The sequence below is a fragment of the Oculina patagonica genome, chromosome 8 (genome assembly GCF_052425735.1).
Source record: "Oculina patagonica isolate OP01 chromosome 8, crgOcupat, whole genome shotgun sequence".
NCBI lineage: Eukaryota > Metazoa > Cnidaria > Anthozoa > Scleractinia > Oculinidae > Oculina > Oculina patagonica.
In genome coordinates this window covers 30,539,694-30,563,198 of record NC_135765.1, presented here as the reverse complement: position 1 = coordinate 30,563,198, position 23,505 = coordinate 30,539,694, and the positions used below count along the sequence as shown (strand labels likewise).

The 23,505-nt window shown below is 40.2% G+C and overlaps 1 protein-coding gene across 1 annotated transcript; it reads left to right on the top strand.

Moving 5' to 3' along the window:
• Nucleotides 1-987: 987 nt before the first annotated feature.
• LOC144664464 (uncharacterized) lies at nucleotides 988-15,603 on the top strand. Its single transcript, XM_078525609.1, has 5 exons — nucleotides 988-1,816; nucleotides 5,264-5,914; nucleotides 8,591-8,692; nucleotides 11,182-11,280; nucleotides 12,600-15,603. The coding sequence occupies exons 1-5, from the start codon at nucleotides 1,051-1,053 to the stop codon at nucleotides 14,288-14,290; spliced, it is 3,309 nt and encodes a 1,102-aa protein (XP_078381735.1). The 5' UTR covers nucleotides 988-1,050; the 3' UTR covers nucleotides 14,291-15,603.
• The last annotated feature ends 7,902 nt before the right edge of the window (nucleotides 15,604-23,505 follow it).

Below are 23,505 nucleotides of genomic sequence, written 5' to 3'. Positions count from 1 at the left end.
GCTACCCGATGTTTTTTCAGTTGCAGATTATAACTGTTATTAGCGTTGAAAATAAATATAAATAAATACAAAAAAACTTTTAAGCAACTTTCGAATTTCGCAAACAAAACTAACTCTGATTAAGATGATTTTTTCAAGTACAAGCTGTAACTGACAGGGCCGTACCTAGGATATTTTGTGTACCGAAAAAAAAAACTCTGCACACTTTTAGTTTTCTTAGTTAGTTTTTTTCTTTAGTTTTCTTAGTTTTTTTAGTTTTTCTGGCGGGGGCAACTGCCTCCCCCCCCCCCCCGGCTATGTACGGCAGTACGGCCCTGACTGATACCAAGCTAATAGATGTGAAGAACTTATAAACTTATCTTAAAATTTGAAATGTTCGGAGCCGTTGAGTTTTATCTCAATCCAGCTCTGGTCCTGTAAAAGACTAGTTGACTAGTCGAAATATCGACCAAAACAAACTTGCTAAAGCCAAGTGCCATCGTACTAGCTGTGCATTTTTTTTTCGTATATTACAGTGGTAATAAAGATCTTAAAGTGTAAATGACATGAAAAATATCTTCTGCTTATTTGAAAGGCCTTTCGAAATACAGAAGAATGGCGTTTTTTTTCGAAATATCTTTTTTCGTTTCAGAGATATTGACGTTTTTGTATTATGCAAATTAGATCAGTGATGACGTCATAAGATTTGACTCTAAAAAAAGGTAAAACAATATCTCTAAAACAATTAAAGCAGTGTTCTTGGAACTTGGCATCACAAATGTGCAAATAAAAATTGCAAAGAAAGTACGACAGAAATGAGGACAGGGAGACTTTTTAATGGCTAATATTTCGACTAGCAGCACTACTTTTCTACAGAGCCAGTTTACCTTTACTGTCAGCTGACTTACACTATAAATGTGCTTCCTTGTTCCGTTGCTCCTGGCTTTTCAGTTCCGCATTCCCGCATTCCCACATTCCTACTTTTCCATTCTCGTACCTCGAGTCCTGACCGCGGGTCAAAGGGAACGAAGACCCTGGGTACGAGGATGCTACTTTTCTTCACAGCTCAAAATGGCGTCGGGATCATCGGATGTGAAGCAGGAATCAAGCCTAAGATTTCTGTTCAGTGGAGAGAAAACTAGAAAGGAAGTGGAAAGGGAGAAACATAAACCTGAACTAGGAGTTTGTCGCATAAGAAAATTACTCAAAGATGGTGAAGGCTATCAAACTCTTGGCTCTGGAAGTGTAATCAAGAATCTGATGAACCAGTGGCCTTGGAAAGACAGGTGTTGCGTTGTTACTAGCGACAAGGTCTTCCCAGAGGAAGATTTCGATATAAATGATATTTACTTGGATTTTTGGAGGCTACGTTCATCCACACCAAAAACCGTCAAACTGGGCACTATCGCCAAGTCGGATGCCATCCATCGATTTACTTCCGGTTTAGTTGTGATTCCTCTTAAGACCCCGAAGCCTACACTCGGTGCTATACCCGGCAAAACCTCCAGTATTATCAAGTATCGACCATTCACAAAGGGAAATGAAATCTCGAATGAATTGTTTTGTCCAATCGTGGATGACACGGTCTCCAGTGGTTTTGATGTGAAGTCGTTTCGGCTGAAACAAATACTAGACCTGCAGTTCGTTCTTCACGATGGACAATCTTCTTTCAAAACTCTAGCAGAATTTACTGGCTCGTCAAATCTCAAGCCCCATGGTGCTGTTATTTTATCCCGTGGCGAGAACCTTAACGCTGTTGGGGTGTTAAGCTGCCGAGATGATGGATCAAGCATAATTTCTCCAGTCTGGTTGTCACAGGAAAACATGTCAAGCCTGAGTAAGTACAAATTAGTATAAATTATTTCACAGTACTGAACAAGAACAATTGGAGAATGGTTTTGTGAAGTACAAATATCTCACAATGATTGTACTCTCACGATATTTGAAAAAACTTAAATTCCGACAAGGACAAGCAATTTTCCTTCAATTCAACTACTGACAGCGACGGGAAGTGTGATAAAACAGCGACACAGGGCATTTTTAAATTTCGACAAGCAACACGGGATCCCCCCCCCCCCTGCCTGGCAGGGCTTCATATTTGGTCTCTACAAGATCGGTTTAACAGGTTCTGTATTCCCCTTGAGTGCCCAAATGATTTAAAAAAACATTCGAAAGTCAGCATTTCAGGAAAAGAAAACTTTGGATAATAAATCTCTAATATTATAGACATTTTAGTGCATAGTATCACTGTACATTATTTAGAATTGCTGCAAGTCGCTCGTTAGATTTGCAGGAGACCTCTGGATACGGAAACAGAGGGCATGTGCGGGCTTGAAAAACAAAATGGCAGCGCATTGTGGAAGGAGCAACTTGTCTCACCTGCAGAGCCCCAATTCTGAAATGTTGCATCACCAGTGGATTTTTCCACCAGTGTCGCCATAGAGATTGGCCAAGACTGCCAATCATATGATGGCATGGGAATTCACTGAACGCACTCTGCTGGCCAACTTATAGCGTGCTCTGCTCAAGAGACACAGTTACATTTGATTTTTACCTCTTTAGGAGACTTGTTTCCTTTTCACATTGGCAGTTATACCTGTTTTAGAACAAGCAACACAAATGTCTTCTTTTGTGCCTGTCTTATGTGATCTTACAGAAATGAGAGAGACATCAAGAGCCATGAGTATGATTTCCCACAAAAAAGGGAAGAAAATCACAATTTTAACACACGCCATGGCATGCGTCAACACTGCACACGGGGCACGAAACTGATATCAACACGATAAAAGAAACCAACTCAATGCACACAAAAAATGATGCAATTTTTCATGGCAAAAAAACGTCAGCTAGAATCAATTTCCTGCGAGTGACACAAGTCACTTGTTCCAAGCCATTCCTTGATTTAGTGTGTTATTCAGTGTCTTTCGTGCATCACGCAAGGGTAAATAGGTAAACTTCGCACGGTCACTCACGCATTAAATCAAAGCGATCTTACTCTACTAACTCTATCTATCGACACGAAAAGAGCGGCTTGGGGCAAGTCTATACATGTATGTACATTATTACTCATCATTTGAATGTTGACTTGCCCTTTGTGCTCGTAAAAATATGCAGTGATACTGCACATCCTATTACACTGTCCAGTTACTGTAGTGCTCAAATTGTGCTGTTGATAACCAATCACATTCCAGAATTTTGTTATAGTTTTGATTAAGAAGTAATCAGGTGAATAATTTCAAAATCAGCAGCAAGTGCACAGTGCCAGGCTGATTTGAAATTACAAGTATGACTCATCATCATCATCATTATCATCATCATCATCATCATTTTGTAGAGTAGCTTATACAGATAGTATCTCCAAGCAAAATTGATTACTCCCTGAAATAGTATCATGACACAAGGTCCAATTACTTAATAATTAATCATATCAGTAACAAATTTTGAGGTTAGGAAGTCTAGAAACTCTTTTGTGTGAAAAGTCATAGGTTAATATTCAAATGAGAACATACAGTAAGAAAACAGTAAGAGAGTCAACCCATCTACATGAAAGTGCATGTGAAGTGGCGTAAAATAGGGGGGAAGAAACTTTCTTTGTAACATGACTCAAAAATGAGGCATAGCGGTGCCTGGCAACCGAGACTGCGCAGTAGCTATTGAATGGTTGCTAAGGGCGTAGTGAATAGCCTGACAAAGTTCTTTGTTTAGTTTGCATCTTTTGGTCTTGGCTGTGCACAAAACACAATACCTATTTGCAATTTGTTTGCTCCTTTGACGTTTGCTGAATATCAAAACAATTAACAAACAGTGATAACAGTGATCATGACCAGTCTGGCAAAAGTAAGGCTTCAGTTGTGAATTATACTAATTAAAATAACTCCAATGATTCTGAAATGATCTATCATTTTTTGGTTGTTTAATGTCAACCGTGACAAATTTTTTGCTTGTTATTCCACGCTGCCAAACAAAACATTCCCAGTGACGTGAAACATCAGGTGAGAAATCTGGCTGAAAATGCAAAAAAACATCTCAGCGCCAAGAAACATCAAACGCAAAAACCACCACTATTTGCATTTCACACACATGCAGTCATTGATAATTAAATCTTTTGAGAGAAAAAAAACTTATGGTGACGTCTTTCTTAGCAACGGCTTGATTGACACAGACTAGCACCGTTTTCTGGCACCGCTATGCCGTCAAAAAAAGGCGCCGACTTCCAACCCATGTATTCCGGACATGTATTCTCTGTGCATTAAGACGCTCAGCTTTATTAGCTCAATTGCTGGTTCATTTTGTCTCAACTCTCTATAATTATATAAGGCGTACACCTCTCTAAGATGGAGAGTTGGGCTGGTCCCAAAGGTGTCCGTCTTAGATAGGGTTAGAAACTAAAATTTCGGAGCACTCGCCATCTGGGCAAGTGACTTCCGAATTGACACTGTCTTGCCCAGATCAGTTTTCACTCGCCCAGTCTCCTTTATATAATGTTCACTGTGTGTGCCACCGTGGTGATCGATCACGTTTCAGACTGCAACCTATTTCTTAAATGAAAAATCTCCTAAAATAGATCTTAACTCCAAAATAAAAACACAAACACTTACTTCAAACACATTTTTATTGATATGTATTCCCAAATTCCTGAATTTTGCAATTAAAGTGTTGAAATTGTACAGTAAAAGGGGCGGGAAATGGCCGTCTTGCAGCGTTTTTGAGGCTCGGCTCATTGTACGAGTCAATGGTATTTATGACCAGAGGTATTACTTTGTACAAATACGTCCATCATGTAACAATCACCAAGGGGAAACCTTTTTTAACTGTTTACGAACACGGACCAGCCTAGTTTGTCATTGTTGAAGATTTCAAAATGTTGGTAAGCTATCGGCTTGTGAATAGTGTAGATTATTTTAAAGTGGAAAGTAAAAAGTTACGCTTATTTTGAATATATATTCTGGATATGAAAATCGTACTCACCAAACTAGGCGAGTGATCCGTGATTTGTACTCGCCTGACCATTTTCGCACTTGCCTGGGCGAGCGGGCGAGCGCTCATTTCCGAGCCTGCTTAGAGAGAGTTGACTGTAGTTTAAATTGTTCAATAGTTACCAAACATGCACAAGCACAAAAAGTCCCCACAAGCTAAGCCTATGTTGTCCTATCACATCATTATTTCACCCCTGAATTTATAAGTATATCACTTTGTTTATCTGCATCTTCTATAAACTGAAAATTTATACATGATATAGAACAGTCAAAATTTCCTAACAAAGCCAAAATAAACGTTTTTGCAGGTTTATCTGGTCACCAGTACATGGCTTCTGCTCCACCTTTAGTTGCATCCACCAAGGAGACGACCAACTACGCTCAGTTGTGCCGTCTTCTGGTGGATGTGGGATCCCAAGCCTTGAGGGACACCTTTGATGGTATACACCCTCCAGCAGGACTGCATCTTGTTTTGGCACTTCATCCAGCACGTGCGATGCTACAGACTCTTAGGCAGAAGAAAATTCTCAATCCTACACAATGGAGAAAGTTGTACCCTACTATCCCTTTTACTGTTTCATCAGCAAGCTTTGATATAACGCTCCTGATGGTACTGCTGAGGAACATCTGTGGTTTGCACGCTCCTGTCACTGGCTGGGACAGTCTTCCACCTCCTGCTGACACAAGCGAAGAAGCCAACATAGCCAGGGTGAAGTACTACCGTAATACTGTATACGGCCATGCCAGCCAAGCTTCTGTTGATGACGTTACGTTTAACACCTACTGGCAGGATATCAGTAACGCGCTGGTAGCACTGGGAGGAACGAGTTATGGAGCCGCTATCAATGGGCTTAAGAATGAGTGTATGGATCCCGACACAGAGGAACACTACAGAGAGCTGCTAAAGCAATGGAAGAAGGATGAAGACAACATCAAAGACAAACTTGATGAGATAGAAGGTATGTTAGAATTTAGCCTAAATACCAAAAGGAAATAAATAAATAAAATAAATGGGAATTCGCAGTGGCACTTTCACAGGGTGGCTCATTGTCCACGGTTTGCGAACGAATTGGAATTTAGCAGTGTTGATTTTTGCAGCTCGGGAGGAACCAACAACAAACTTAACCCACATGTGGTGCCGGGTCTGGGTCCCCCCTCCCCCCTTTGTGGCATTGACCTCACAACGAAAGGGTGTGAATACTAATGCATTGATTAACGTAATTACACAGAAACAAATTTATCAGATTTTAATGATTATTGCTCTTAGATATTTGGAAGTGGAAGGGCATGACGTAAATTACATCAACCAACCGATATAAGTTAATGCTTTCCATACATATATAGTTTATAGTTATTTACACGGTCAGTACAAAATGCAGACTGCAGACTGCAGATTGCAGACTGCAGACTAGGTACAAAATGCAGACTGCAGACTGCAGACTGGGTACAAAATGCAGACTGACATAATTTGACAAGTCCAAAATATTCGTTTTCAAAAAAGAAATGCAGACTAAGGCCAAAACAATGGTCATTTAAGGAGGCTCAAAAAAAGTTTATAAATATTCGACGATTTAGTTAGCCTTTCAAAATAAATCGCTTTTCATGAAAGAGAAATTTGTTCTTTTTCTTCAATCTTTTAGTGGTTTTATTTTTAATATTGACCACAGATTGAAACTCTTTTCGAATAAAATTCGTTTCAAGCGGCTAGCAGGAAATTACTGCCGCTAATTAAATATGTCGCGACATCTGGCGGGTGGCATCGCAAATGTTTCTTGTCTTCTCTTTCGCCGTGAAAGAAACGTAAACACATCAAACACGAAGAGTTGAAAGTACCTGGTAATTTTTTAACATGAAATCTCGGAAGTTTCTATTCATTGTCTACTCACAACATCAAGCGGCGGGTTGGGCATTTGAGACGTTTCTAAAACAATGCATTCCAATATATATAAACTCCTGATATATAACTCGTTTTTGCTTTCCGCCAACAAAAACATTCTAATTACTCTGAATTACTACAGCGCTACGAGAAGAGCAACATAATCTTACCAGTAAATTTCCTCAGGAGAACTTGTCAGCCTTTGAAAGCAGAATGAATCATGGTTAAATATAGTGAGAGAAATAAACGAGATGAATTTTTAAAAATCACCGTCGAAGCAATGAATTGTGCGACAGCGTGGAATTTGAGAGCACGACTTTTCACGGTGTGAAATCACTTTACATCGTGGAATTTTCACGACATAAAAACTTTTGGATTGTTTTCCATTTTTCAAACTCACGTACTTCTGCAAGCTAAGACTTTGCCATACTTTCTGCAGATCACTTTAAATAATTGCTGGTGTTGCTTTGTTCTGAAGAAGCGCAAACTGTTTATGATTTGATCGGATCGGAGTGATGCGATGCTTACTAGTCGAGCATATTTTCTTCTTTTGCGGTTAATGTTTAAACAAACAATAGCCTGCTCGGAAAACTACGCTGACTATGTGTGTATAATATGAAAAGCGAATGCGTGACAACTGGTAAGTTATAAAATGAAATATTATCACGTATAACACGAAAAAAAAAAAAAAACAGTTTTAAATGTCAGTCTGCATTTGTACCCAGTCTGCAGTCTACATTTTGTACCTAGTCTGCATTTTGTACCCAGTCTGCAGTCTGCAATCTGCAGTCTGCAGTCTGCATTTTGCACCTAGTCTGCATTTTGTACCCAGTCTGCAGTCTGCAATCTGCAGTCTGCAGTCTACATTTTGTACCTAGTCTGCATTTTGTACCCAGTCTGCAGTCTTCAATCTGCAGTCTGCAGTCTGCATTTTGTACCTAGTCTGCATTTTGTACCCAGTCTGCAGTCTGCAATCTGCAGTCTGCAGTCTACATTTTGTACCTAGTCTGCATTTTGTACCCAGTCTGCAGTCTGCAATCTGCAGTCTGCAGTCTACATTTTGTACCTAGTCTGCATTTTGTACCCAGTCTGCAGTCTGCAATCTGCAGTCTGCAGTCTACATTTTGTACCTAGTCTGCATTTTGTACCCAGTCTGCAGTCTGCAATCTGCAGTCTGCAGTCTGCATTTTGTACCCAGTCTGCAGTCTGCAATCTGCAGTCTGCAGTCTACATTTTGTACCTAGTCTGCATTTTGTACCCAGTCTGCAGTCTGCAATCTGCAGTCTGCAGTCTGCATTTTGTACCTAGTCTGCATTTTGTACCCAGTCTGCAGTCTGCAATCTGCAGTCTGCAGTCTACATTTTGTACCTAGTCTGCATTTTGTACCCAGTCTGCAGTCTGCAATCTGCAGTCTGCAGTCTACATTTTGTACCTAGTCTGCATTTTGTACCTAGTCTGCAGTCTTCAATCTGCAGTCTGCAGTCTGCATTTTGTACTGACCGGTTATTTACATGTTAGATTTCCGTTACCATTAATTTATTGTAAAGCGCATTTGAAGAAGCCTTTGCTTGGAAATGAATTTGCTCTATAAGTGCTTATTATTATAATTATTATTTTTAGTATCATTATCATTATTATTATTATTATTATTATTATTATTATTATTATTATTATTAACTATTAGTATTCATCATAGCTAATGCAAGATAACAAAGTCATTGACTTTGCACTTAAACGAAAGCTGATCTTTCATTCTCAGACAAAATCAGAAACGAGTTTGGACAGATGAAAAGTGAGATAGGAAGCTTGATTGACAAGTTTGACATTTGGATGGTACAAAGAGAAAAAACCAAGGATGACGGTAAGTTCTAAATTAAAGCAGTTTTTCCTTAACACAAAATTAACAACAAATTCGCTCTTGCATGTACAAATAAAGACATCACAACACTGGCAGTAAATGGGACTATGGACAGTGCTCGACACTATTAAACGCTAGTACACTAGCCCAGGACTAGTAAAATTTTATGCTTGGCTAGTAAAGTACTTTCCTACTAGCCCATAGACTAGTAAATTCGTGGACAAAATAAATCAACTACAACTCTATAACTTGGGAAGTTTTTCTCCCAGAAACCTTCATCAGGATCTAGTTTCCATAGCTTGAGTAATTTAAACCAGAGCGCTTGCGACCCACATCGCATACGGATTTATATCGTACGATCAACTCACAAACCTGACGCCATCTTGGAAAAGACCCTCTGTCCTCGCTTCCATGACACCCAAAAGGGACCTGGGAGAGAGCCATAATAAGTCGGCCATCTTGGGGTTTTCCCGCAAGCGACTGCGTGAGCATGATTTCAAGCTTTTGTAACACTTTACCTACAAGAAAACCGCCTTCAAGGGCCAATAATCGTGAGCCAGATTTACATTGTTCACCAGAGGAACACACACAGCATGAAGAGAAAAAGAAGTGTGATCCACGGTCAAGAAATTCTTAACCGAGTTGGATGATAGCATCGTTGCTGCGTCTCAGCGAAGGAAAGATGTACTTGTGTGGACTCAAACAAATATAGTGCTAAGAGATTAGCTGATTCAAACTTGGCTGTTTTTATTGTTTTTTTTTAAAGGGGGGGGGGGGGGGCTAGTGACTTGTCCTTGTGGGCTAGTGATTATTTGTACCTACTAGCCAATTGCCTAGTATCCAAAAAAGTTAGTGTCGAGCACTGAATGGACACTGGGTGCTCCCTGGGATAGCAACAAGTGTAGACCGTGTAGGACACACCCTGAGAAGCGTGATTGGGTGGTTAGTGAACAGCACCCTGCAAACTAATTGGGGCCGTAAGCGGACACAAACTCCAATGCACAAACTTGGGCGGTTAGCGGACACACCCAGATATAGTGAATGGTGACAGCAACCCTTGAGCGGTTCGCAGACGCGCCCAGTGAATGAATGGGGTGGTAAGCGAACTCTCCCAGAGCCGAATGAAGCCCCCCGACCCAACCTGCCACGGGCAATGACTAAGTGGAAGGTGTGCACCCAGGCCAGTAGTCCAAGTTTATTGTAAAGGGAGGGTAGGGATGGGAAAAAACAAACTTACAAGTGACAGTAGATAGCGTGTCTTGGGTGCTAGTAGAACAAAGACTGGTATATAAAAGCACAGGCACGTATGTATTGTTCGCTTGAGACCTGATATGCCACGGATGGCCAAACTGATAATGGAAAACCATTGACATAAGCACAAAGTGCTGATAGTGATGCCCAGTTAATGGAGCTGATAGCATCCACTGTTTATATAACAAGTTCGCTGGAATGCTTGTAACGCCTGTGTGACATCCAAAAAATGGCTGTGAAGGAGACTAAGAAGAAGTACCAGTAGGTTTAGCTGTCTTAGCACACATTGTTAAACTGGAAACCACGATTCAAAATTTAAAACAAAAGCCGCAGCTTGCAGAGCAAATTTAAATTTTGAATGCTGCTTCCCAGTTAAGTGGAGGGGGACAGGGGGGGGGGGGGGCTGCCCGGGAGAAAAGGGGCGGGAAGTGGGAGAAGAGAGGATAGGAAGCGGGATTCCTAAGGTGGCGAGAACCGGGAGAAAACAAGTAAAATTTTGCAACATTTGGTTATATTTTACAACAGACTTGGGACAAAGAGATAGAAACCACCACAGAAAGGGGTGGCTTCCAAAAAAAAAAACTTGGAAAGAGACTCTTGTGGTCGTCTACAGCTACAACCTAAACTCTGAAGAATGCTGTCTCTTTACCGCTTTTTCAATGCTTCTCTGACAATTTTTATGTTAACAACTTCAGCTGACAACAGCAACTGAAGTGTCTTTTATGCAAAATTGAAGAGATGCAAACATGGTTACATGTATTCTGACCTGAGGCGGATGCTAAATATTGTGATACATATTGTAGTATAAATATAAGGTGTTATAATATTTGAAGAAAGGAAGAGGAGGGGGGAGGGTGAAAAAATGTGCGATAATGTTGAAGCCTTTAACCGTAAAATGTTCCTTAAATCTTCACGTTTTTTTCCTTAAAAAAATTGGGCTTTGACGAGTTTGTTCTTCACTATATTGTACATGTAAATGCGTTTTTGTCAACTAGAATTTTGTTTTAAGCTTCACATTTTATAATTTCAACAGTCTTCTTGTTAGTTATATTCTCTGAAAGACGATTTTAATAAATGCGGTTTCTTCCCACTAATGCCTAATTTTTTCACTAGCCATTTTGGCTAGTGAAAGGCCAAAACCTACTAGCCAAAACTGCATTTTTACTAGCCTTTGGCTAGTTGGCTACCATTAGTCTCGAGCCCTGAAGGACCATTCAAACAGAGTACATGTTTATTCTCAGAACTTGCTATGGAACTTGAGCAGATGGAAGACAAAACTAAAAAGATCAAAGAAGAGTCGGGCCAACTATCTCCTGTAAAAAAGATACCCAGGATGGAAGGTAAGACCAACTGGGTTTTTTTTTCCTTTTTCCTTTTTTTTTTTTTGGGGGGGGGGGGGGCGGTGTAGATGTGGCCAAATTTTGTGGTGCAAGTTTGGCGTGTTCTTTGTCACGTTTCTCTGGAAAAAAGGCTTCTATCTTTGTCAGTATACAATGCGCTACAGAAGAAACATGCTGTGGTGTGCTGCAGTCTGTGCACTTAAACTTGAGAGTGTGTTCTTAGGGCCTCACAGATTACATGGCAAATTTCGTCTTGGGCTGAAATTCCAGCCTGGTTTGCAGGGCTTGAATTTTTTTGTTATTACATGGAGAATTTCAGCCTGGGTTGAACACTTTTAAAACTGAATAATTTTTTTCGTTGAAATTAACCACCACTGCCCATCCCTAAGCTCACTTTCAGTCCAGGGCTGGGAATCTCGGCCCAGGATGAAGCTTTCTTCATGTAATCGCAGACGTGTTTATAAGAAGATTTGTTTTGGAACCCAAGTTGAAATCTCAGCCCAGCAAACTGAGCTGAAAATTCGCCATGTAATCAGATCATTAGCTTGTGTAACACTGTGATAAAAAATTTATCAAGCTTTATGACTGAAGAATGCATCAGGTGCTCAGTCAAAAAGTTGACATTGCCTTGACTGTTTATTGTGGATGCTGTTTGTTAGTGTGGGTTGACTGCATTTGTAACCGAATAGTTGTTGGGTCGTGGTAATAGCGTTTGGTACATAACATAATGATCTTTAGTATTTTTTTTTCTTTTTTAATAAATTTTAGTATTTTATATGAATTTTAGTATTTTGAATGAACTTTAGATTTTAAGAATTTAGTATTTTTATCCTATTGTAATTTTAAATATTTTTACTTGTAAGGGCATTGAGATTTTTAATGTAATGCACTAGAAATAAATTATTATTATTATTAACAAAGTAACAGGGGCCTGGGGCATGCTCCCTCAGGAAAATTTGAAAATTCTGAGCATTCTGTTAAGAATTTTAACTATTACAGATGCCCTCATTACAACACTTAAAAAGATAATTAATATTATTTATTATTATTTCAGTGCGGACCCCCTCTTACAGACCATATTTTTTGGCTGCCCCCCCCCCCCCCCTTTGAGGCCATTTTTGAGCCTCCCACCCACCCCATAAAAAATGAACGGTGATCAGATCCCCGTAAGGCGTTATGCGGTCATCAACTAAACAGATCTTGATTTATTAAGGTCAAAAAAATCGAGAATTTTCCACACGGAACTCAAAAAAATAACGGGGTAACGGGTTAGTTGCCTTTTAATCATGGTTTTCTTTTTTCTTTTTATCCACTGATAGTTGGTACTTTGAGTTCCATCGTGAGGGCGACTATGGAGTTTGAGGCTGGGCATGAGGAATGCCTTCGTGTGTGCCCATACATTAAAGATGGCGAGGTTGTGGTACATTTTTATGTTTACAGTGGCACGTTGAGAATACCAGCAGCCTTAATAACAGCTGCAGAAGAGCTCTTTGGAGAGATGGGGGTGAAACTGGAATGGTCCGATCTGTACAACAACGCAGATGATGTACTGAATGTTACACCGATTGAGTATCCTTCTGGGGAGCCCAACAGATTGGAAGCGTCTCAGGTGGATGAAATTGATAAAATTATCAACAAAAACCTTCACGTTTTCTCGAAGCATCGAAACATCACTGCTGTGCAGCCTTCTTTCAAGGTCACGAAATCAGTGCAAACAAAAGAGGCGTGTGTTGCAGTTTATGTTCTCGGGAAAGGGAACATTCCAATCGGCGAATCTACCATTCCGTCCACTATTGGCTCTTACCCTGTGGACATTGTGAATGGATTTTTTCTTAGAACAGTTGCACCGGAGAAGCCAAATGAGGCACAGGAGCCGATGGAGGTACTTTGTTTGGGAGCAAGCATTGCTGGCAATAAGAAAAAGTACTCTGGGACATTGGGTGCAATCGTGAAAGATGAAAACACTGGTACTTTGTACGCACTGTCCTGTGATCATGTGATGAGACATGATGATACGAATGATATAATTCATCCTGGATCTGACCACTACTTGAATTATTTACATTACTACTTGTTTGAATACAGAAATACGATATGCGGAATTGATTATCGTTATCAAGAATCACTTCAGATTCCAGAGGATAGCAGTCAATTCAAGGAATTTTTTACTAAACTTGAAACAATAAAAGAGGAAATAATAAAAGAGAAGGACAGAGATGTCATAGAAGAACGATTAAAGAAAATTCAAAAGTGTAAAGAAAAGCTTGAGAAAGGTTTCTCGTTACCACCAAGAATCATAGCGAAGTACAGTGCTGGTATTAGAAAAAATGTGGCTTCAGATAGGTATTCCAAAGACTTTTTCCTTGATGTAGCCGTTTCAGAGCTGAAGGAGAACGAAGAAGAAAAATTAAAACGTAGTGAGGCAATACAAATAATTGGAACAGCATTTTTTCCAAGCGGCGAGTGTATTCCAGCAACACGAAATGATCTACTGGCTGCTGATGAGTTCTTTAAGAGTGGCAGTGGTACAGGCTACACACAAGCAAACCGTCTTTATGGTGCAAACTCTGAACCACCATTGACTATCAAGGACAAAAAAGTATTTCGGAAGCCAGACGGTACCCCATTGCTAGATGTAAGATGTATAAATTGCCAGAAAAAAATATCTGCGACAGAAGCTTCATCTCAAGCTCAAGAATCACGGCCTTCTCCATGTGAAATATGTGAACCAGATACATGGCTCAAGAGCTGCCTGTGTTTTCGAGCAGGAGGGTTTAAACAATTCTCTGATAAAGGTGATTCTGGAGCTGTGATCTTTGTAAGAGAATCTTACGACCAAATTTCTTGTCCGGCGGTTGGGATCATCTTTGGAAAGTTTCCAAATCAAATCTCCACTTATAGCCTGGCATCACCATTAGAAATTGCTCTTGAAGAACTGTCCAAGGAAGTCTCAAAATTGAGACCGCCCAACAGTCCTTGCAAATTAACACTGGCTTCGAAATTTAATTAAGACTGACGTAAACAAATTGTTATTCGAGCGAGAGAGTTTAAAGAGTTAAAACTTTTTCTTGTGTAAAGCTAGGCACACACTAGGGGACTAGGCACAGGGACTTTAGTGTTCCTTTAGTGTGTACTGGTGAAGGGACAAGTCCCAGGGACTGGTCGCATGTACGGTAGCCCGTACACACTAGGGGTCCAAATCGTGGGATCGGAAGACAAAAGTCTAACCGCGCACGCCTGGTACCCAGAAAACAAGTGAGTCGTTTTGTTTTTAATGGTGCTGTTGGACGATGAGGAGAGAAAAACGCTCAACAGCACTCTGTGGCTACGTAAGTGGCTCCAGAGGAGGGAAGCAATGGGCTGTTTCGACCTTGTTAGCATCACTTTCCGCTTCTTTTTTCGCCATTTTGAAAAAGGGCGCGATGGAAGCTGGGTTCTAAAACGGCGGCTTTTCACTGGCTAGAATTCAGGAGACGCGGGAATCCGATCCCATGAACAATGAAAACCGATACACAGTAGAAAATTGACCGATTTGTGGGACTATTGGTCCCTGCGATTAGTCCCAGAAATCAAACCAGCTTCATTAGTGGGACTAGTCGCAGGGACCAAAAATGTGGTCCCCGCGACTAGAATTTTAATGCAAAATACTAGTACACACTAGGGGACTGGTCCCCGAAGCAAATCCCTGCCACAAGTCCCTGTGACTAGTACCTTAGTGTGTGTTAAAGTAGTCGTGAGAAGACTGTGGCTAGTGACTGCAAACAGCCTGATGAGTTGAGTTATCTTTAGACTGTGAAAAACTAAAAAATGAATGTTACAAGATTTTTTTGAAAGGAAATTTGGGTTTTTTAGTGTTCTTTTTTCTTTGTGCTCGAAAACCAATTTTAAAAATATAATATTTTAGGTGCTGGTAAAAAAAGCCGGCTTCACGACGTTCTTGTATTTTATTTAGAGGGACATTTTATCCTAGTTGGTTGTAATAGGATTACACTGTTAAAAACAGTTTATAGGCAATATTATTTGGCTCTAGTTCATGGTGCAAAATGGCCAAAAGCTTAAAAAACATTTCTCTGTCCAGCCTTACTTGGGCTGACAGAATTAGGTGACCTTACGCAGTCAATAGGCATTTTAGCATCATACCATCGTTATTAGCTTGATTTGTTTATGGGAAGTGGTAAACATGTCTTAAAGGTTCTGAATTTTGTGTCAAATTAATTTCTTTATGTGTGCAGTACTGGACAGCTTTGTGGGGACCGACTCACAAGTCGTGGGAGACGCAGTGTCCTAATGTTTAGTGCGCTGATCACAATAAAACCTTTTGAAAAGCAGTCAAAGCCGTGTGAGCAGGGAGGGGGGGGGGGGGGAAGAAACGAGGTCTGGGACCGAGTAGCGATGCTCTCACAACTTGCAAAGCGATCAATTCACGATGTAGTCAGCGGTTTTTGGACGATGATGCAACAGGCAATCTTTTCCCGCGAAATGGAAGCTGCTATGTCGTGGAATCACTTATTATAAAGGGGTTCAATTCTCTTAACTAAAAATCTAAAAGCAGCGTGTTTAAATCCGAAAATTTCGTCATCGTCGTGTAGTTTTAAGAACGCAGAATTTTGTGATGCCGTGCTACTTTTCAGTGCTGAAATGCAAATGTTTGACATGTTTGTACCACGATTTTCAACTGGCCCACATGGGGATTGTAAATGAAGTAAAACAAAGAAAGACCAAGTCAACAAACAACCTCAAACAATAGAGCAAGAACAATAGCTCCGACCAGCGCGGGAATATTCGATCGCCACGTTTTCATTACCATTCCCGTGATGGTTTTATTTCATAACAAACACCACATATTGACACCAAGAACCTTTTCGGAGAAATTTTCGCTGCTTTAAAGTCAAAACTTAGAAAGTCTTTTTTATTACTACATATATAAAAAAAATCGAACTCTCTCACTGGTCCCATGTTTTTGTTTTGGCAAGTTCACAAAGAAAGGAGCTGCTCATGCGCCTTAGAGACATCCGCTGACTACCGCCCCGATGATTGCTTTGCAAGTTGTGAGAGCATCGCTCAGATTTCATATAAGAGAATGTATGGGAAGTTGCTTCCCCCCCCCCCCCCTGCGTGTGAGTCATGGCTGGTTTTGGTACTAATCCACCCATCCTCGGGGACCCAGGGGCAGTAAGTGAGGGTGAGGGAAACGCGAAACTTCGAGAAATAAAGTTCGGCAAAGAAAGCAGGAGGGCATTTTGCGTGCGCATGCGTCGATATGGACTAGTGCGCACGACAGAGAAGTTCTGCTATCGATTGTTTACATATTTTCCACAATTTATGGCCTAATTTCTAGCTCAAAATGAAACGTGTTTTAAGTTTTACTTGCTGTATACAATACTAAGAGTCCTTGCTTTATCTTCTGACAACAACAAGCAAAGTTTGGTGTCGGCGTGCTGTTTATCTGATCGACTTTGGCTATGTGTATTAAACATTGCACGTGGACAAAATGGCGACCGAATGTCGAGAACCTAAATACCTTGCCCATGTTTTTAATAGCCGGAAGATCTAAACGGACAAAGCGCTACGGCTACTTAGTACTAAAGTATAAAACAGCAATTTTAACTATACGATGTTATAATCAAGTATCCCGGGTTTGAGCGAGTGGTCATGATTTTGTTCAGATTTGTCATAAAACTACAATTTAGTCGTTCTCACAATGCAAAAATCTCAAAATCTAGCCTTGATCTCCAGCGTCTACCGATGATATATGGAGCCTGAAGTACTTAAACTATCGTCTAATGCTGCGAAGGTAGCGTTAAAAAATGGTCAATTGTGGAAATTTTTAGCTTTCTTTAACGTACGTTCTCGCTGGTTTATCCTAACAGAGAAACTATCGTTTGCGATTATTTCCTTAAACGTGAGCATTGGTCAAAATAACTTCACATTTCGATGATACCACAATTATTCTGTTGAACAAGAAAATAATTACTGCGATCGGTCTTAATTTTAAAGTGTTATGGTAATTCTTTGCTGGTAGACTATTTGTTTACATTTTACTATGTTAATTAGTACATTTTTGGCTCCTTTATCAAAATCTAGCCTTGATCACCAGTCAAAAAATAGCATGAAACGAACAAGCTATATATATATTTTTCAGAAACGTTCTAATAACTGCTGTATAAAATGTCTTAAGAAATAATTTTTAACTATAAACAATGTTATTTTCAGTTTTTCATTCAACGTTTATTTCATTAAGTTTGATGTTCATTCTGTTATAACGGCTGTTTTACTTCTGTGTCGCCTAAATGTGTTTTAAAGAACTGCAGTTCTTGTTCCAGGAAACCCTGTTTGCCAGTCGAGGGCAAGTTGGCTTTGCTTTGGAGTCATCAGTGAGCTGCATTATCATGTGCAGAACACCCAAACATGTCGTTCTCCTCAGGGAAAACCCTTTTCTTTGGTGGCCGTCCGTTTAGGCAAAAAATCACCCGACAAGCTATAATATTGCTCGCACTCTGCCTGTATTACAGCAATTGATTTGATGTGAAGTTTTGATCCTAATATATCACACTCCAGCACACGGATAAATGTTTTCCTCTTTTTACGGCCTGTTTAATTTTTGTCGGTGAAGGCTTTCCTACCTGTCCCACATATTTTCCCATTATTTGCAACAACGATCCCGAAGCTGGCCAGAAAATCTGCTTTATAAGAGCCTTGCCACACACAAAACACTTTTTCTTAGCGAAATTTAGGCCTATATTGAATTATGTGACGATAAACAGTACAAAAAACAAAGTTTGAATCTTCCGCGCCATTTTTATTCCCAAGATCACGCGGTCTTTGTACAGCGGTTGCACGCATGCGCACGCAAAATGCCCTCCTGCTGGCAAAGAAAAGTTAGAGCGAATGAAAGGTGCCCCTGGGGAAAGAGTCTTATAAGGGACGGACCATTATTTTTTTGGAGGGGGAGGGGGGATGAAAAATATTGAAAAAAATTGTTTGCAGGACCTGGAAACACAAAATAAATTGTTTAAAAAAACGATATGTATAATAAAATATAGTAAGAATTTCGAAAAAAAATGTTTGCAGAGGTGCATAAACTAAAAAAAAAAGTTTGCAGACGAAAATTGTTCATCCCCCCCTCCCAAGAAAATAATGGTCCGTCCCTAAGGCCAGTTTCAAACAGCTTTCTGAATACTGCCTCCTTATTGGGCAGAAAAGTTCTTTGTATTCCCTTTGTATTATTCTGCTTAATAGGCGGCCCGCAGGTCTTAAACCAATTCGCTCGCTATCTTGCCTGTTCGCCGTAATTTTGCTCGAGAAGGAAAAATTTCGGCTTGTGCCTTCTACGGTCGATAAAGTAGGAAGGTTGACGGCCATTCCCGCGGTGAAATGTCTGTTGACAGCCCCATGCATTCATTATGCATTCTATAGACAGTTCTTTGTTCAGGGCCTTTGGGACTGCAACGCTATGTTCAAGTCATTCATTTGTGTTTTGCTTACTTTCCAAAAGAGTTTTTAGGACTTAATTTTTCTTCCCGAGTAAAATCTTGTATATATAACTCATATTAGATGATCCTCGCTGGTGTCTAACAAGGCTTATTCGGGATACCATTTATTAGGCAATGAAATGAAATACACGAAATGGACTGCAGACCTGCAGGCCGCCGATTGGGCAGAATAATACAAAGGAAATACAAAGAACTTTTTTCTGTCCAATCAGGAGGCAGTATTCAGAGTGCTGTTTGGATCTGGCCTGGTAAGACTCTTTCTCCTACAACTTTTCAATGCCGAATATTTCGAGGCTAAAAATACATTATCATACAAATTTTAAATTTATTCATTAAGTTCGTATCATGAAAAGATCGACGTTTGTCCTGCAGTCGATCTTCACACGTTCTATCCGTTTACTTCAGACGAATAGAACGTGTTGGTCGATCTTAATTCGGTCAGACAAACTCGACTGAGACAAACGTCTCATGTGAAGTTCGACATTTGGCCCGGGCCTTAGACTTGCAAATATATATTTTATTGAATTAAACAACCTCAATCTCTTGAATGGCACGATGATCTCTCAGTAAAACGGCAATCGTGATGTAATTCCATCATCCTCTAATTTCCTTGATAAGTTTTAGCGGAATCGATGTTTGAAATTCAGCAAATTAAAGCTTTATAAAATAACGCCCCCTCGAGAAATTTGGCAAACGAATTTATTAATGAGCAAGGGTCCTGCGCGACCTTAACGGCTACGAAAGGAAAGATACAAACTTCATCATAGTAGCACTTTAAAAAACTGTCGAAAACTCTGAAATGTAACAAAGTTCTCGGAACATAGCCTCCCATATACAGAAGCCGGCTCGCATGTACAGTAAAAACCCGCATGTTTCCAAAAAAAATTTTCAAATATTTAAGGTGGCTCTGAAACCACTTCGTAGAATTTTGTAAAACTTTGCAAAAGGTTGTATCTTAACATGCTGATCAATGTTCAATAATAAATCAAAGTCTCTTCGAGATACCGACGTTTTTGCATGAAGTATGAGTCGAAGGTTTATCCTGTGCATTGTTCTTCGAACTTATCATTACAGTTTCTTTGTAGTTTAGTTTAACAATTTCCTATCTTCGCGGAGGAAATGCAGCCATATAATTTTGTCAAAAATGGCTCGTCCGTGCCGGGTATTTATACACATATTCCTTAACATTACACAAATAAACAGTGCAAATTTCACCGAGATCTGACAATTCTATACTTTAAAATTGCAAGAACCTTTCGAGGCAGTCGATTACGGCAGAGAAATGAGTAAATGAAACAGCAAAATATGCGTTCGACGCAGTTTGTTTTTGCGACGCCATATTTGAATTGTTATAGGTAGACCGCTGTTCAATGTGTTCAAGGCCGTATCGTTACGATTGCTCCACGAAAAAGCACGAAAAAAAATACGGATATTTCCGACTACTGTCGGAGAAAACATTGCGCATATAATTGCGGCGTAAACAAATCGTTACACTCAAGCTGCGTTTTGTCTAGGCTCTGCGAGGGTCGGATATCAAGACCCAGGATTAAACAAAAGCCATATATACAGTGAATGCTTTCGAATTATATTTGAAGATGAAATACGAAAGAATTTTGCTGTCTTTGACTAAAATTCCACTCGAACTGCGTAGATACGATCCCATGTTGTAAAGCCGATTCATGCAACATTGCTATCAACGCGAGGTCACGTCCCTAACGACCTAGGCTGATGACGAAATAGAATGGCGCTTGCATGTAGCGACCAAATTTGGCCTAACTTTTAACCGCTCCTAAGCTAAAAGAAGCCCCCATCTCTTGCATTTGTTTTAACTTCAATAATATCTTTGAAAAGAGCGAGTTTTTTGGTATGGTTTATTTTTGACGTTTGTAATTCCTCGCGAAGCGAGGCCGAAGGCCGAGCGTAGCGGGGTGTATAATTTTGTCCCTCAAAGAGCTCAGGCGGGATGAAATCTCGTGTGGAGTTTACTGTCTTTTTTTATTATTTTTTTTGTGGGTTCGAATCCTGAGCCTTTCATTTTTATTGATTTTCTTTTCGGATTAAAATAACACTGATTTCCACATAATAATCCCTCAACGCCTATTCAGGCTATAATTATAAACCTTTCATGGCCATCAGGGGCGCGCGGGCGGAGGGTTCGAATCCTCTTGCCGTTCGTTCGTTCTTCTTTTTTAATGCCCGGAAATGAATGTCCAAAATGCGAATATCCAATAATTTGTTGATGATTTTGAAAATAGCCTGCGCTTCCCAACGCTTTATACCTCTTTACGAACCTGAAAGAGCCGCCATTTTCAAAGCGGAGTAGACCCTGGAAACGAGGGTGTCGCGGCCACGTCCGTTACTAGGCAACAATAAGAAATCACCGGTTAAGACCGGTTATCACTCCTTATTTATAACACCCCCCCCCCCCTGCTTCCCCAACCCAGAGCTTCGCGAGGCCCTGCGAGTCACGTATTACTAGTTTTTAAACGATGTAAGTGCTAGTGATTATTTATTCGTGTTTTAGTTACGCAATCCATTGTTTGTGCGACGCTTTTTATAGATCGCCTTTCAGACACACGTGCGTTGAGATAAGAAAGCTCACATGTCACTTTTAAAATTGTTATATAACGTTTGTATATGTGACAAGTCACGTTTTTTCCACAAGATTGCAAGTGATCACCCACAGCGGATAGTAATCCCTTGAGAAATTAAAACAGTCCCTTGAGAAATTAAAAAAGTCCCTTGAGAGTTTACAAATATGTGGTTCCAAATTTTGTTCACATAACCCCTATTCTCCTACTTTAGCTTGTAAACAAGCAGAAACATCGAAAAAATGGGGGTCACCGAGCTCGTTTTTGAGTTATAAGCACTTAAAGACAAAATTAAAGGTGTTTTTAACAGGTTATACTGTTGTTATAGTAACCACTGACGTCATGAAAATAACCACAACATATTCACCAATCATTGGGCATTAATTTTATACCATTATTGTAGCATCAACTGATAAAGATTTGTAGTAATGACCCGTCAAAGTATAAGAGCTGGAAAGTGCTCGAAACCGTTACCAGCCACCTTAAGTTGTGTTTTATTTGCTCGCTTCGATGACAAAAAATATAGAAAATACAACGTAGAAATTACTATTCTAACCGGGGCCCGCGCGAACAAGCACCCTAATTTTCCATTCCATGCACGGGCTTAGTTACTTTGGCAACGGCAAGCCATGCCGCTGGCTATGTACAGGTATATTGTATATAGTTTCCCAGTTGACGTGTATTCTGTCTTTAAGTGAATTGCTAGAGGACTTTTGCTTCGACTTTTTTGTTTTCTCCATCGCTGCGCCCTTCGTCTACTCATTACACAAGTTCCTGTTGCTCCAACCTTAAGAGATTTGGCTACTCCTTTAGACGTGCAAGAAGTTTATCCTCATGACGCCTCTGCGGCTTTAGCTTCTGAAGTTCAAGCGTCCTCAACAGGATCCCGAGGTCTGTTATCTGGGACTTCGTTCGCATTTTAGCCTTCCGTTTCCCGTCTAGGTTTAGTTTGTTGTACGGTTTTAAATAATCGTATAATCGTCAAGTTTTAATATATCTCCTACATATAAATGCCTCACAGAAGTTAAAGTTGTCCATTACACAAAGTGTAAACAGTACACAAACTGTTACCGCTTTAATGTCTCTTAATCTTATTACGGTAGTGCAGCAGCCCTCGTAAGCTTGTAGTTCTACTTGTCCTCTAGTGTAGCAGTTGCTATTGTTTATGGCGCTAGCGGCACTGTTTCTGTTGATGTTTTTTCTATTATTTTCTAGAAGGATAGCGAGCTAGTCATCCCAACACCTATCTCAACCGACCGTACTCTTTTCCACGTTTATAAACTTATCCTAATGGCTTCTGGTCTCGTAAATGAGACCTCTTCCTTTTTAAGCCCACACTAAACAGGAAAGAAATTAGCTGAGAGATCAAACTCCCGCTCTCACCAACTTTCATTTTTCAGCTTCTTGAACCTGCTCAAATTATACGAAACTTTCTCTCGCAATGCATGAGTTTTTTTCAACTTGTGCACTCAGCCTCGTTCGGTTGAGTTCCAGCCTAGTCCCTCGCCTCAAGGGAATCTCGGCTAAGAGGCTCTCTGGGCTCCATTGTGATCGGTGATGTCACCAGAGTCCCAGGCCTGGGGCGTAACCTAAACAAGAGAACGCCTACGGGAACTAGGCTGGTCGCGCTCAAGTGATAATCAATGAAAGTTCAACTCTCCCGCGTTTCTCGTGAAGCCCGAGCTCTAAGCTTATCTCTACCAGGAGCCCATTCTGTCTTTACTATAAGAGATGAAGTGATTTTCGATTCAGTGTTGCAAGCGTAAAATAAAAACCAAAGTAATATAATCACTCTGGCCAATCACAAAGGACGAAGACAATCCAGTGAACTAATCAGCACTAAAAGCTAATCGATGTAATCGGTGCGAAGCGCGGGAAAACGTGTGCGAGCTCGTCGCGATTGGTTTATTTAAGTTTTACTTCTGATTGGCTGAGATAGTAGCAAACGTGTTTTAAACTAATTGTGACTTACGACACTCAAATAAAAATCGCTCCAAAAGAAAGGACGCAATAGATCAGTGACAAATGGCTTTGATTGAAATGAAATTTTACTTACAACAGTCTCTCAGCTCGCATGAACATTCAGGTGTTTCTTTTCCAAACTTTTTTCGAACCTTGCCTATAGGTTTTTACATACTATA